The following is a 15,521-nucleotide window of genomic DNA, read 5'->3' on the forward strand; positions in this document are numbered from 1 at the left end:
TCTAGCATGTTTGAATGGCCGCTAGGTTTCAAGGGCTTCAGAGAATTCTTCTTTAGTTGAGTAAAGGAAGTTATGAAAGACAAATCCTCAAGATTTGATCTGAAAAGTGGCAACACTATTCGTTGTTCAGGGTCAAAACAACACGCTCTGAAATTAACTTTGGGAAAACCAATTTAAACGGTGTCAAATCTATCAGTTTCTCCTGGCCCTTTGTGCTTCCTTCAATTTTGAATTGATTTGCACTTGTCTTGCGGCTGAAATGTGGCGTATAAGAAAATATACCAGTAAAATGCCTCCTCTCTCCGAGACGAGAGCAAAAAGTTCTCCTACTTCATTTGTGTTTAGTTAAGAACCCCTGGGCATATTCATCCTGCTCACACACACACACACACACACTACACCGGCCAGCCGGTGAATCAATTTGCAGCGTTTAATTACGATTGGGTGATTTTCTCAGCTGATGCCCCCCAGACCAGAGAGGATATTTCTCATGTGGTTGCCAGTGCTGAGACACAGCTGAGATGATTTTCTGTGGAAAAGTCTCAAGCCCCCAAAACCCAGACGGCACACTGAAATCCTTAATCACTTCACCACAGCTGCTATTACAGACAGCCAATCATGAAGAAATTAATATTATTAAGCATGCTAATCACTTCTAAGAATGAGGGCCACACCTATTTTTCCAAAATGTTGGGATCATTTTGGATTATGCGTCAATGCAAATTCCCTCTGAAGAAGGGATAACCGTCTATGAAGACATAAACGACACTCACATGAAGTATGCAATTAAAAGCCTTTGTTGGAATAAAGATATTACGCTAAAAACCACAATCAAACAGTTAGAAGAGCCATCATCCGGATGTGCTTATGGGCCAATCATAAGTTAAGGAAAGTTCTTTGGCACACAAGTGTGGTGCCACACCTGCCAAAGACTCCTTAACATCAGGGTGGTAGTAAAGCAGATGAAGACAAGGCCAAAGGATGTCAACACACAGTTGTGGTCTGAATTCCCACATTGCGCCCCAGTCCGTGCTGATCCAGAAGGAATTGCTGTTCTCTGCATGAATTCTGCATGCACACAATAAATGCATGCAAAAATGATGGGTTACACATAAGGAGGGTTTCCCACCCCAATACTCTAAGTCCCATGAGATACAAACACATTATCTGATTAATGACAATTCAAGGATGATCAGGACACTATGTAATATCAGTATATTTGAACAAATTTCAGGAGACCTGCAAACCCCATTGAGATGTTCACATGCAGTTGATAATAGTGGACCCATTATTCTGAACCTCTACTTCTTATGTAAATTTGTACAAAAAAGCCAAACCTGGATGCATGCATGTATTACATATACATACATATACATACATATAGGCTATATATATATATATATATATATATATATATATATATATATATATATATATACACACACACTTTATAAAAATAGATGGTTTATTTATAATAAATAAATTATTTACATATAAAAATAATGAATACAACCAATTGATGAACGCCCCAAACCTGCCATGCGACTGTGCCATACACTGCACGCGCAGCAATGTTGCCAAAAAGAGCTGTATCTCCGGCTATGGGAGATACATTCACCGCTTTCAAATGAGGAAAATTGGAGCTGAAGGTGTAACTGTCTAACCAGCACTCAGATATTATTCCTAACGTTGTAAATAAACAATGGTTCATTGATTTTGATTCATCAAACACGATGAACGCCGCTAGGAAACGACGAGTAACCGTCGCCCATTTCATGTCAACACGCTGTATTTACGTTATATCATATTGTCATTTGGAGATTGCACCTACCCGTTCTGTTCATATGCAGTCGTGTGGATTTGGATCTGCTGCTCTTCTGGGCTGGTGTCCGTGTATAAGGAACCGCTAGAGATGAAGAACACCTTCACCAAGTGTAAACGCTTCGTCCTTCTGTTTTCCTTTCCTCTTAAACGGTAAGTCCTGGTTTTCGCGCTTACCAGCCAGCACGTAGCAAATGTAAAAGATCTGTGATCAGAAGATCACCATGAAAGAAGAGTGCAGCCCCGTCGCGTCCGCAGACGGAAGGACCAGAGTCTGTAGGTATCAACTGTAGCGACGCGGTTCTGGTCTCATTTGTAAACGCCGTGCGCATACGGACGCTCTGACTGCAACAGCTTCTGCGCTTGGTGGGCGGAGCTATTATACATTATTCATGAGGAGGCGGGAAGTACGTCTGCCGCTGCACTTTAGCCTGAAATTATGATGCAGAATAGTCTAATAATTAATAATAGATTAATGCTGACATTGACACCATAACATATTTTTTTTAAACTGACTTAGTTTTCTATATTGAGTCTCTAACATTTATAAATAATAACAAATCTAGATTCATAAGCTTAATTTAAATTTAAATGTAGGCCCGGTTTCACAGAAAATGCTTATATTAAGCAAGGATTAGGCCTTAGTTCAATTTAGGACATTTAAGTAGCTTTTATAAACTTGCCTTAGAAAAAAAAACAAAAACAAAAAAACATTACTGGTGCGAATCTTGAGACAAAACAATGGCACTGACCAATTTTAAGATATGTCAGTGCAAGTTGCTTTCAGTTAAAACAGCTCAAACATGCATTTTAGTCTGGGACAAGCAGATTACAGATGTAAAGATTAGGTATGTATTCATTTGTTGCATTTTAAATGCATATCTATCTAAAATCAACAGACTTATTCTGCAGCTCTGTTATTTATCACTAATTATATTTAAGATGGGGGGGGGGGCTACATCAAATGTGTTGTTAAGTGTTTTTTGTGTGTTTTTTGTAGGACAAGTTGAGTCATTGATTTTATCTGATCTTCTGCTGCTCAAACTTGCCTATGGGCATCAAAGCCCTTCTGATGCGAATGCCAACCTCTGCATCATTACTTATGTTTTCCACTTTACATCTGACACTTAACACTTAAGGATGAAAAGGGTATTAATGGATTATAGGCTAGCCTATAATGTAGCTACAACACTCTCTGATTATCTAAGGTCTAAGACTTGTAAATGGAAGTCCTTGGCATTTCTGAGGAATTAGTAGATTGCTCGTTTTAATGTTTTTTTCCCCCATGTGCTGTGGTTGAATCAAAAACATTTCTGTGAAAAATATTTTAAGGTGTAAAAAATGTTCAGACTGACTGAGAACAGGCCAATGCATAAAATGTGCTTTATTTGGGATCTGTTTTCTGGTAGGCTAATTGTCTTGATCAAAGGGGGGGACACTACAGAAAGAATTCAGTAAAAGTTTATTTCCTTATAAAAGGCTGCCTCTGAGGCCATATATGGATTTGGTGGATATGCATCTTGCTACACCTTTTTAAGAAACTCTGTATCTCACATGAACAAGCCAAGCTTCTGCAGTTCTTGGAACACTGTTTTGCTTCAAACATCACTCTCTGATTCACAAAAGTGCGTATTTGTATGTATTTTCTCAATTTATATGTAGATGATATTTAATGATCTACATAAAAAAAAATAACATAGCACAAAGAACATAACACATGGTTTAAGAACAGTAAGAACTTTTTGTGTTTGTAAGAACTGTAGTGTAATTCTAGCTGATATAAATCAAGTGAATAATTCAAGATGGAAAGTTCAGTGGAAAATTAGACCTATACTGTACACATCTAGCCCGCTTTGAAGAATACACATCTTAGACGGCTTTGACACGGTGAGACGAGGCCTGTCGGATGCACTGGACAAAGCATTAACAAAGAAAGCACCTAATGCGAAATAGATTCGATTTCTAGTTGCTTAGTGCCAACACTTAATTGAGTAAAAGTCTAACTGCTCTGATTGATATGTCAACTGGATGGGTTTGCTGGCAGAATCTCTGAGACGTTACACACGGTGGAATGGCTACTAAATGGAAGCAAATTTAATGCAGAAAACAAAATGTTTCCGATCGGATTTCCTCATTTTGATCAACTCGGACGTGACATAGGACTACCGTGGATTCAATGGATGCAGTTAGATCTTAGACAGTTATCATTGGGGGTTGTGAGTGGTTTTAATGGGTGTTGCAGGGGTGTTCTAGGTGTTTTTTATTGGCTCAAGTCAAAATGACCCATCCCCAAATCCTTAATCTACTGTACTGTTTATTTTTGAATTTTTTCTCAGATTGTAACCCCAACTTGTTTTTGTATGTTTTGAGCTTTTTCAGAAACTCAAACCATTATATTTACTTATTTATTCTAAATGAAAAAATGGATTTATTCTGTATCGGCACCTTCAATGTAAGTATATGGGATCGAGTCAAGCAAAAACCACAAGTCCTTTCCTCAACAAGCCGCATGATTTGAGGTATCATTCATGTCCGTAGCATAAATGGTGCAAATTATTCACCAAAGTTTATTATGATTACAGGTTTGTACCTGCTTACCTTAACCGTAAGTATGAGCAACAATAATAGTGATGGTTGTCTTCTCTAGCAGCAATAAATTACCATTGAATTTAAAATAGTAGCTTAAAAGTCAGGCCATCTGGACATATAAACAGCATTACACTCCTCGATAAAGACAGATGTCTGTTTAGAGGCTTGTTCACGTATAGTTAATGTGCCACAGTTTCAAATGTTTTATAGGGTATAATAAGGAAATGTTACCATCTTTCCTTAAGTGTTTGTGCTTGTTATAGCTGTAAAAACAAACTATAATTGTGAGTAAGTTTTAAATATAATGCAAAATGTGCTAGATACAAAGCACCAAAATGACATAAAGTCCAAGATTTAAAAATGATCTTTACTTGTTCAGTTTTAAGTCTCATTGTGAGTCTCTCCCTGGAGTAGGACACAGTTTTTGTCCATAGATTATGAGTCAAAGGGCAAGAGAGTATATATAGAGAAAACGGGGAATCTGATAGGTAGCAAATGTGTAACTAAACTGCTGAAAAATCCTCTAGTTGCCATAAATGCGTCTCCAGGCATTAGAGGACAAATTGTGCTATCATGAGATGCAGCTCCTCCGCACCGATATATTCTAAAATGCCGCTAAATTGCTTTTATGGCAGATTCAGAGAAAGTGAAACCAGTCTCTGCTTCACACTGTATTACCGCAATGATTAGACTGTCCAGATTTTGCAAATGAAACTCCCATGAGGCCCCATCCGCTCAGCCAAAAACTATCTGCCAACATCTCGAAGACAACTGTTCCATCAATGTCTGCAGAGGTAGTGTAGATATTAGGTAACCAACGAACCATTTCCCATTTATAGAAATCTGGCTTTGTGAAATCGCCAAGCTCCAATCAAATGGCTCGCTCTGCTGGAAGCACGTTTGACGAATGAGACAGCTTTTCATAAGCCTCCTCAAGCAATTGCTTATCAATAAATCCTCAAGGCTACATCAAAATGAGATCTACCATGTTCAGGCTCCACAACAGAGCTGCCCGGGCCCGTGGTGAGCTGCTTCGTACAATTAAACGTACAAATAAACACAGGGCGTGGCGCCACATTTGTGCTTTTCATCAACATAGAGATTATACGTTGCAGTCGACCAAGACTCCTTATTAAACTCGCAAAGTCTGTGATTTTCGAGCTCCTCAGTCCCACGGGTGGGAAAAGCAGACCGGTGCAATAATCTAAATTGAATTTCCTTTACGCAAGGCTGCATGTTGCATGCTACCTCATCATCCCCCCTCAAGTATATTCCTGCTGGGTGTCTATCTATGAATCTGACCCCAAGTTGTTTACTGTTTTTCATGACAAATCGTTTTAAGTCAAGACAATGTAGGGATAATCACTGTTTTTTAGGTCAATTTAGAGATTTTGTGCTATTTTGCTTCCGTAACATATTTTCTTTTAAACGTAAGCGTTTATTTTATTACACTTTATATATTGGCATCTGTAGATTTAAATTATAATACATCTTTGTAAAGGCCATTTTTCTTAAAATCAGTTTTTTCTCATGCACTGAGCCAGAAATCTTCAATCAATAACACTTACATACACCACACTTTACAGTTTTATTCCTATCAGTATTCCTATCAATATATTAAGGTTTTTGGTTTTAACAGAAGAATTTGTTCATATCAGGGTTAATTATCCTTGACTAAAACTAAAAAAAAAAACACTTTAATTACATGAAATAATCTAAACATTAACTGAAATTTCTCATTTTTGTTTAGTTTAAGTATAAAATTATTACAAATAATTAAAACTAAAACTAAAAACTGAAATGTATTATAAACTTTTTTTAAACTGTATAGACAAAAAAAAAAAAACGAAAAATGACAAACACACACAACAAAATTACTAAAACAAACTAAAATTAAAACAAAATATAAAAAATAAAATATTATCAGATATATCAGATATTTTATAATTAAAAATATTATCAGAAACCATAATAGTATATCAATTATATCAAAATAACACTGGTTTATAACATTTGCCTGATTTACATTTTATACCTAAAAACATATGGTCTAATTTATAAAGTGATAAAAAGAGATATCCAAAATTTGAATTTTAATTGGACAATGCATCATTTTACATATTTAAACATGAAATTTAAGAAAACTTGTAATACAAAATGTGATAAATTAACTGGGGAAGTATGGGGATATCTAATAGTTCAAATTTGACCTGTGGTGTCTTGTTTTAAAAGGAAGAAAGGGGGAACTGAATCCACTCTGTGGTGCCAAAACAGTAGTTATCTCAGTCTCATGGGATTACTCAAGTCAAGAGCTTTTGGATTACAAATTCTATCAGGCTACTTTAAATTTAGATTTGAGTAAATGTGATTTGGGACTTTCCTTCCATGCCAAAACATTGACTAACTATCCATAATGCAAGACAGCACTGCATTCTTTACATCTGTCTTGGTCTCCATGATTCCTCTGGCTCTCCCGGTAATTAGTGAAGGTGAAGTGATGAGGGGGGCATGAGACACGAAAGGCAGGGGGGAGAAGAAGAGGAGGATGGGGAAGCTGAGAAATGTCACTTGCCGTTCTTTGTGGGTGCCAGAGATAGGAGGCTTACTGGTCGCTCCAGGCAGCGCTGCTCCCGATGGCCTTGCAGCAATGTGCTGCGATTGCACTGTGCCATTGACTTCTCCTTAATCGCTTTTTCTGGATCTGCCATGTCTGCTTACAGCAGCCTGCGTGACTCCCGTCAGTGAAACCCAGAGATCAATACAATGTGGGAGATGGCTATTACTGAGCATTATTGGATCCTAGCAGCTAGCAATTCTTTGTTTCCTTGATGTATGTTAAGAGAGATGAACACTGTGTCTTTTTCTTTTTAAAGCATGTAGTCAATAATTGTATCCCTTAAAACTCAACTTTGATCACCAGAATTATATATTTAAATGTTTTTTCCTGTGAAACAAATTCTTCATGCCTTAAAATAGCTTCAGTGTAACACTACACCCTTGCTTCATGAATATGCTAATTAGCCCCACCTCCACTCGCTCAGTCAACTTACTGTAGTAAACGCTGCACAATGGTATCGCTCTTTACAACGCCTGATACATAACGGTAATTAATATGATTAACCTTTTGCTTGACTACATTTTCAAACAGCTAATAATGTGTTGCTAATGTTACACAAACCACGTTCCCCATCTCAGTCTGCCTTCTAACAATCAGCATCCTTAGACACTTTGAAACACTCAGAACGTCAGTGGAGAAAGGCATATAGTTCATCATAACATCATAATATATTATACATTATTCACCCGCTATATTGCTAAATGTACCTGATTTTTCATATCAACAGAACAATATACCGGGATATCCTGGCTTCTCTTGAGACTCCCCAGCTTCAGAGAATAGTTACTGATATGCAAAAGCCCGCCCGTATGTTGATGTGATTGGTTACAAGGTAGTTTGTGATGTAAGAAACACCAGCGATTTCCTGTCTTTGGTTCACTGCAGTTTTAAGGAGAAAATACTCCGCAATGGTGCTGACATGAATTTGCACATTGTTTGTCTTAAAGCATATTAAAAACACCATATAAACATATAAACAACATCAAAAACTTGATTTTCACCACAGGGGGTCTTTAAATCATATTGTTATTGAGGACTGACTGACAATTTTCGACCTTCATTCTGACCCTCTGTCTGAAATGATCAGTTTTTAAGGGTCGGCTCCTTTAAGGCTTGTCAGTAAACAATCACTGTTATGATTGGCAAATGTCACTGCCTAGGAAACAATATCAGCACCCACTGGCTATTGCAAGTGTTTTGAAAATATTTTCCATATAAAACTGTCATTTACAGACAAAGCATTATGAAATCATTTACAATACAGCTGGCTACTTCATCTTTAAACCAAAGTTTCTTTGCCAACTCTCCATTACAAACTGTGCCTCGTTTACAAAACGAAATGCTCCGAACAAACATATAGACTAATCCTTCAACATGATCCGGGACGCCACTAAAATAAACCATCCACTTGTTTCTGACGTATTCTTCTCAAGTCTGTACAGAGGCACAAATGAGCTGTTTAAACTGGACAAGTCAAAGCGAACGTTCTTTCACTCTTTCATTTGCACTGTTGTCGACAAACCCAAGTACTGAATGTGGAAACTAAACTGAGTATGTCAGAAACTAAACACACATCGGTCTACAGTATCTAGTGCAGACAGCATCAGTGATTATAATGGGTAAAAAAATTACATTTCAGTCTTTCTGATGTCGTGACCCATCACCTGCTGCCACCAACCATCAGTGGTTCATACTGGCCTTTAACACAACACACTGTGCATATCTGAGAGTGTCTGCGGAGGCGATCAGGAAAGGTTCTTGCGTGGAGCTCCTCGCATGGCAACAAGCCGGCTTAGCTACCGGTTGCTAAGGACCAAATCAGAGGCGAGCCCCCCTGAAGAGATCCTGTGCAAAAAAAGAAGGAATTCCCCCCATGGCAGCGCTATAAAGTGCCACTGCTGGGTTACCATGGTGACCACATGGAGTCAATGAAGGAGAGAATGGGCCACATGTGTCTGTTAAGGGTGGCAGATTGTCAGATCCGAGATGTAATATGTAAAGAAAGAAAAAAGAAAAGAAAAGACAGCACAGTAACTGGCAGTCTCAATGTGACAAATGGTGCAGTTTTGCCCCTAACCGACTTGATTAATTTTGAATTAGCGACAAATGTGGAATAGAGCGATGGAAGAAAACCCTTTTTTAATGTATAATCAATATGCTTTAAGATAATATAAAAGAATGGTACATAGAGCTGGACAATTCTGGATAGATTCAGAATCACATTTTTTGTTGTTCAAACAGAGATGACGATTCTCCCATGATTCTGAACAGACAACTAAACAAAATAGCATGTCATTTACTAGAGGTTCTGACAACATGTTAACTGCTGCAGCCTATTAAAAAAGTGTATTAATTATTTTTAAAAAGTCGGTTTGAATGAATTATTCAATGACTCACTCATAACAACTTCACTTATTTCATTACTGAATGAATCAGCGTTTTTGAATGAATCTCTTGAATGAATGATTCAATGACAACTACATTTTTTAACAGTCACTAGTAACGACGCAATCAATATTAAATTAATATTTGAAGCGCCAAGTTACTTTTAAAAGGTGATTTGCTCTAATTTGATCGCTTTCGTAGATATCAGTGTTTATATCCCAACTAAAATCTTTTATCCCAGTATTTTTGTGATAATATTAATATTTGTAACACAGAAATAACGATAATGTGTGGTTGCAAAGACTGTTTGGCATCGCTGTCAAAGAGAAATTAGCTGGAGAAGTGGATTTACTTATTGTAGAGTTAATGAAAGTTATCATGAGCTATCAGAAATTTCCTACTTCCCTTCTGAAGTCATGAATACGAGCTCGTCACATTCAAGTGCTTTGTTGACGGAAAGAACAGGAACCATGGAGGACACCATTTTTATTCTTGCCTATTAATTCTTGCCTATTAATTAGGCAAGCCAAAATGATGTTTAGCATCCCATTCATTGACAACCATAATAAACATTCACCACGTTATCTAAAGGTTAGTCAGCTTACTGATGATTCTGGAATTTCGGTCAAATACAGGCTATTTTCACTGTGTAGAATACATACAATATGCTTCAAATGATTATTCATATACAGTCAAACCAAACATTATTCAGACACCAGATATAATTTTTTATATATTTTTTTTACTAGTGGGTGCAGTACACTATAGTTCATTTATGTAAGTGAGGATAGCTAAATAAAGTAAACTGTGACATTTTATACACACAAATTCTTATACATACAGTGGACTACCAGTAAAATTTCTAAACATTTAGGACCAATTATTCAGACACTTTGACCTGACCATGTTTTGCTTAAGTGTTTTTCTTTAATTGCTAATGTGACCTTTTTACACCACAAAATGAAAAAAATTAAGCATTGCTTGGTAATTGGTTGACCTAAATTGGTATTATCTAATTGTGTACTGTAATTTAACAGCTGACAGCTGACAGCTATTCAACCTAATTCATTTGTGAGACAGAAGGATGGCCAAAACCAGTGAAATATCAACTGATTTGATAACTCTGAGTTCTTGTCATATTTTATTACCATTTTCGAAACTATAGCAAATAAACTGTGATAATGTGAGTAATGTTGAAGGTGTCTGAATAAATTTTGGTTTGACTGTATGTAAATATGCCATACTTTAATGAAAAGATAACGCGTGGATGTAGCTGTTGTGAAAAACACTAATAAAGAATAGGCTATCAGTCACAACAGTGTTTTATTAATATTTAAATTAGCATTTCAGTTTAATTTTAGTATAATTGCGTTGTCATTTTTAATATTTAAAATAATATTTTTTTTAATAAATTATTTTTAGTTTTATTTCAGTTTTAGTTTTTATTTCAGTATTTCAATTTAAACTTACTTCAGTTAGTTAATTTATCTAATATCTATGCTTTAAAGTTTTAATATGATCTAATATTTGTTTGTTTTTTGTTTTTGTTTTTGTTTTTTTTTACTTTTCTTCAGCATTAGTTCAACTACCAAATTACTAAACAACTTACAAACAAGTGATTTTTAGTTATAGCGTCTAATTTCAGTACGTGAAAAAAAAAAAAAAACTCTCACCACCTCATTTTCATGCATGAAAAAAATTTAATATGACATCTACCCTGACTAAAGAGCATTGAAAACTGCCACATGCTCACATCTTAGTGCAAGGGGTTGTGGGTAATATTTGACACACAAAAGAAGTATTGTTCCAAAAACCCATCTGGGCACCTTTGTCATCCAATTGTCTACGTACGGTTTTTTGTTACTAATTCTTATCTCGCATACTATTTATTTATTATGCAAATTAGAATGCAGTGACTGACAGCCTACATTTGCCATGTGATCTAATTTAAGACGGAAAAGAGTCTCTACTGACCTCTAGTGGCCGTGAGGTGAGGGCAAACCCAAGTTCAACTACAGTTTTGTTCTTTACAAATGTTTTTTCCCCTACACATATTTCTATATTGATGCAACAATACACTAACGGATGACTTCATTACCCCCAGTCATTCCCTTCTGCTGGATAAATAGAAATAGTATTCATTTTTCTTCTTTATGGTTGTGCTTTGGCCAATACGACTGTTTGAAACAATAAACAGAGCAGCAAGAAGACTCATTTCCAAACAATGACATATTCACACCATTACATGATGACATGCTGTAAAACTGGTTCACTAAACAAAGAAGGAACAATCTACAGGCAACGAGTGAGTCCCCGATATTGTCTTTGGATGGAGCTGGTATTTGGTTTAATGCTCTTTGGCCATCTTGCAGTATAAGTATAAGCTAGGCTACACAATGTGTTGATGACCTGAATCAACCTAGTTAGGAACAATAGGGTACTAAAAATATCTTCCAGCAGGAGAAGGGTCAGTAGCCTACAGATGATGTTTTTGGACGTTGAGACTGAGCCTGAGATCTATCTGGGGAATGCGTGCAGTTATAAATAACAGCTGCTCAACGTCCATGCAAGAAGAACATTTCTGTTCGGATTTTTTTAAGAATAAAAAAAGAAAAATGGATGCAAATATATTGGTTTCATCTTAAAGGAATAGTTCACCCAAAAATGGAAATGTGCTGTTTACTCACCCTCAGGCCATCCAAGATGTAGGTGACTTTTTTTTTTTTCTTCAGTTGAACAGAAAAGAAGATTTTTAGGTGGTGATTCAAATAATGTAACTTTATGTCAACAGCGTCGGCTACCGTCAAGCGTCACTTTAAGAGTAAATAAAAAAAAAAATACATAAATTAAATTATATTCATTGCTCCTGGCGATACATTGAGGTCTTATGAAACGAAACGATGGTTCTGTGCAAGAAACTGAACATTATTTACAACATCATCATTACCTATAACCCACAGCCTCGGCAAACTGTCCTGACTCGTTCTGGAGCGCGAGCTTCCTGTCGCATTATGACGTCAGGAGCCACTGGTGTTAATTTTGTATTTATTTAGTATTTTGTATTATTATTTTTTTTATTTTTTTACTGTAGCCTGTTGAATTGCGTTGAATGAATCACCAAAGAAGGAACACGGTATGACACCTACATCTTGATGAGGGTGAGTACATTAACAGCAAGTTTTCGCTTTTGGATGAACTATCTCTTTAAACCTGGAAAAATTTTTTTTTAGCATTTTCTTTTTTTATTTAAAAAAAAAAAGCTATAGTATGATCTAAAATTGAATTAAAAAAATGTCTGCACTATCTCTGGATCACTAATCCATTACGCATAATTGTGATAAAGTGAGATATTCCTGCAAATACCTAGCCTGGATGCCAGCCGAACTTAGCCCCGCCACAAAATTTTTAGGTCGGGAAGTTCGGTCTGGACTTGATCCGTTGGCTATTATGCCCAAACAAAAGCTATTCGGACCAATCAAATTGTCAGGGCAGGCTTTATACGATGATGGACAGATGATCAACAGTAGGCTAACCTAATCATCCACGTCACCAAGTGCTTGGGTTGAATTAATTTACAACAAAGATGACTGGCGCTGGAGAATTGGGATTTCACGATTTCACACTTACAAATAAATCAGATAGAATAAATGCATATTTGGCGTGCTGTCCGAGGAGAGGGCTCCGGGCTCGGTATTCGGCCCGAACCCAAAGTAGCCTACTCCCCCCGTATTCCCGGCTGTGGAAGAACAGACCAAGAGCGAGTGGAGGGATGCTGAAAACTGTCAAGGAATGTTAGGTGGGTTGACTGAGTGAATAAATATATGCTTCCTCTCATGCTGATAGGGTAGACATTGTAGGCCTAATTGTTTGATGACAAGTTGATTGGATTGATTATTTGAACGTGCTCCTCCCGAACTTTGTTTATGAAACGTGTAGATTACGCCATCGCGTCTGTTACAGAAGATATCGACAGCGCATTAATTTGAAAAGAGGAACAGAGAACCGCGATCAAGGCATTTGTCGATCGGAAACATGAATGAAAAACATACGTCACTTACTCCGTTGCTCTGATTGGTTGTAGGTCTATCCAATTGAGTGCAGAGGCATGTTCTTTCCAGATTAGGATACCCTACCCTAACCCTATTCTGACTAGAATCTGAGTATGACGACGTCAGGCTAGCAAATACCCTTTAAACTGTACTTTTTAACTATATTGTTATGCTTATAAGATAATTTAATATTTAACTTTGAAACACGTTTTAAGAAATTGGAAAAGTATGCATTGGAATAGTAAAAGTATGCAAAAATATTCATTTCTACTAGTGATCTGACCTTTGGACCCCAGTTTATATGACACATTCATAAAGTTTTAATCTCAGGAAACATTTGGTTGTTTGTGAATCATTATTTGTTTGTACATTTACAACAATCATGTTTCATACAGGAATCAGAGTAATAAAAAAAGAGGCACAATCTGCATGGCAGTACAACATTTTTTTCCACATAATATAATACAGCTTTTCTCTTTATCTAAATATATCTATATAAATCTTCTCTTGCTATGCAGTAGAACACACCTGCTGTCCCATCAAACGTAGACACTTTAAGGCAACAATTGTTCAAACTTCACAGTTTCTCAGTTATCAATAGTTTCTGTTTGTCTTCACACTAATATATTAGCATAAAATCGCTGCATGGGCAGTGAAATATAATCCTAGACATGCTGCATTTCATACATGTCCTATACAGATCATATACTGGCAAATGCCTTGCAGAAAAGTGTGATGTGTCAGTTGTTTGCTTGTATTTCTTCTTTCAATTATGAAAACATGAGTTAACATCTTCATTTCACACTCTATTAATTATTAAGATATGAATAACAAAAGGAAAAGCATTAAGACAGAAGAGTTTCAAAGCAAATTCACTATATGATGGTTTATAATATTGGGAGGAATTAAATTCTTAATCGGAACCAACTAAAATTTAAACTAAATGTATAATTACAAGTTATAATTTAGAAAACAAATGGCAGTATGGGTATTCAATGAACTGCAATGGTGAATGTCCACTATGTTCTATAAACATATTGATACCATCCAGAAATCAATTTCTTGCACTTTTGTGCAAGATCTAAATGAGATTTGATTGACAAGCACATTAAAAATGCTTTTATATCCTCATTTAAATATTACAATGATTTCAGAACTAAGTGGTTCCAGCTCTAAATATAGATAAAACGCTTGCATTCTGCATTGTTGTTTTATAATGTGGATCCACTAATCCACTAAAGAAATTTGAGGCATCAGAGTTCTCTATCAAAAAAGAGAAATAAATTCATTGTCAATACTGCAAGTTATGGGAATTAAAAAAACTATTTTGTGCAATTGGTGTGTGTGCAAAATATTTCAGCAACAAAGTCACATTTGAACTGTAATCCATGATGAAAGTTTTTACAATTTGTCAAATATATACATGATACTGTTTTATGTAAAAGCAAACCTACAGTGAGGCCTAAAAGTTCTTATAAGGACTGCATGCATTCAATTGCATCGCATTTTTACAAAAGAAAAAAAGTTAAATTGTTTACAGAACCGATTCGTTCAGGTATATGACTGACTGGGAGTTTGAAAATAAATATGAACTGACTAGCTGAGCTATAATTAATGCAATATGGACAAAATTATAGAGAAAAGAGCAACCACATGGTCTGCCTAATAAATGGAAAAACATTTGCAATTCATACATTCAACCACCGGGGATGCTATAGCTGAAAGTGAGTGGTCATTTCTCCATAAATCTGTGCTGAGATCAGCGACTTTGAATCTTTAAACACGTTTCATATATAAAGTCTGTGCTTACAAATGCCCTGTCTCTTCAGAAAGGTAAGCAAACACCAAGCAGAGGTATAAATATTCACATCACAGCCTTTGAAGAACACACACTTGATACTACAAACGTGCTCACGCACATTGGCAGTTGCATGAGGAAGCAATGTTGTCACTTCAGTCCATAAGGAAAGCAGGATAGGGGCCAAAGAGCTCCTTTGCAAAGGAAATCACTGTTGGAAAGATAAAAAAGGAAGGTCAGTGCATCTAAAGTGAGAATTCCA

The 15,521-nt window shown here is 36.3% G+C and overlaps 2 protein-coding genes across 4 annotated transcripts in view; both read right to left on the reverse strand.

Moving 5' to 3' along the window:
* Window positions 1-2,173, reverse strand: part of tanc2a (tetratricopeptide repeat, ankyrin repeat and coiled-coil containing 2a) — a 158,011-nt gene extending 155,838 nt beyond the window's left edge. For both annotated transcript variants that reach the window (XM_084114624.1, XM_084114625.1), the window contains exon 1: window positions 1,832-2,173. The gene's annotated coding sequence lies outside the window, so the exon portion shown is untranslated. The remainder of the gene's footprint in view (window positions 1-1,831) is intronic.
* A 9,016-nt stretch (window positions 2,174-11,189) lies between these two features.
* wnk4b (WNK lysine deficient protein kinase 4b) overlaps window positions 11,190-15,521 on the reverse strand; it is a 58,801-nt gene continuing 54,469 nt past the window's right edge. For both annotated transcript variants that reach the window (XM_084110513.1, XM_084110512.1), the window contains exon 20: window positions 11,190-15,470. In XM_084110513.1, the coding sequence (XP_083966639.1) occupies window positions 15,468-15,470 (3 nt within the window). In that variant the 3' untranslated portion in view covers window positions 11,190-15,467. The remainder of the gene's footprint in view (window positions 15,471-15,521) is intronic.

The sequence above is a fragment of the Abramis brama genome (assembly GCF_963993115.1).
Source record: "Abramis brama genome assembly, chromosome: 1".
Lineage (NCBI taxonomy): Eukaryota > Metazoa > Chordata > Actinopteri > Cypriniformes > Leuciscidae > Abramis > Abramis brama.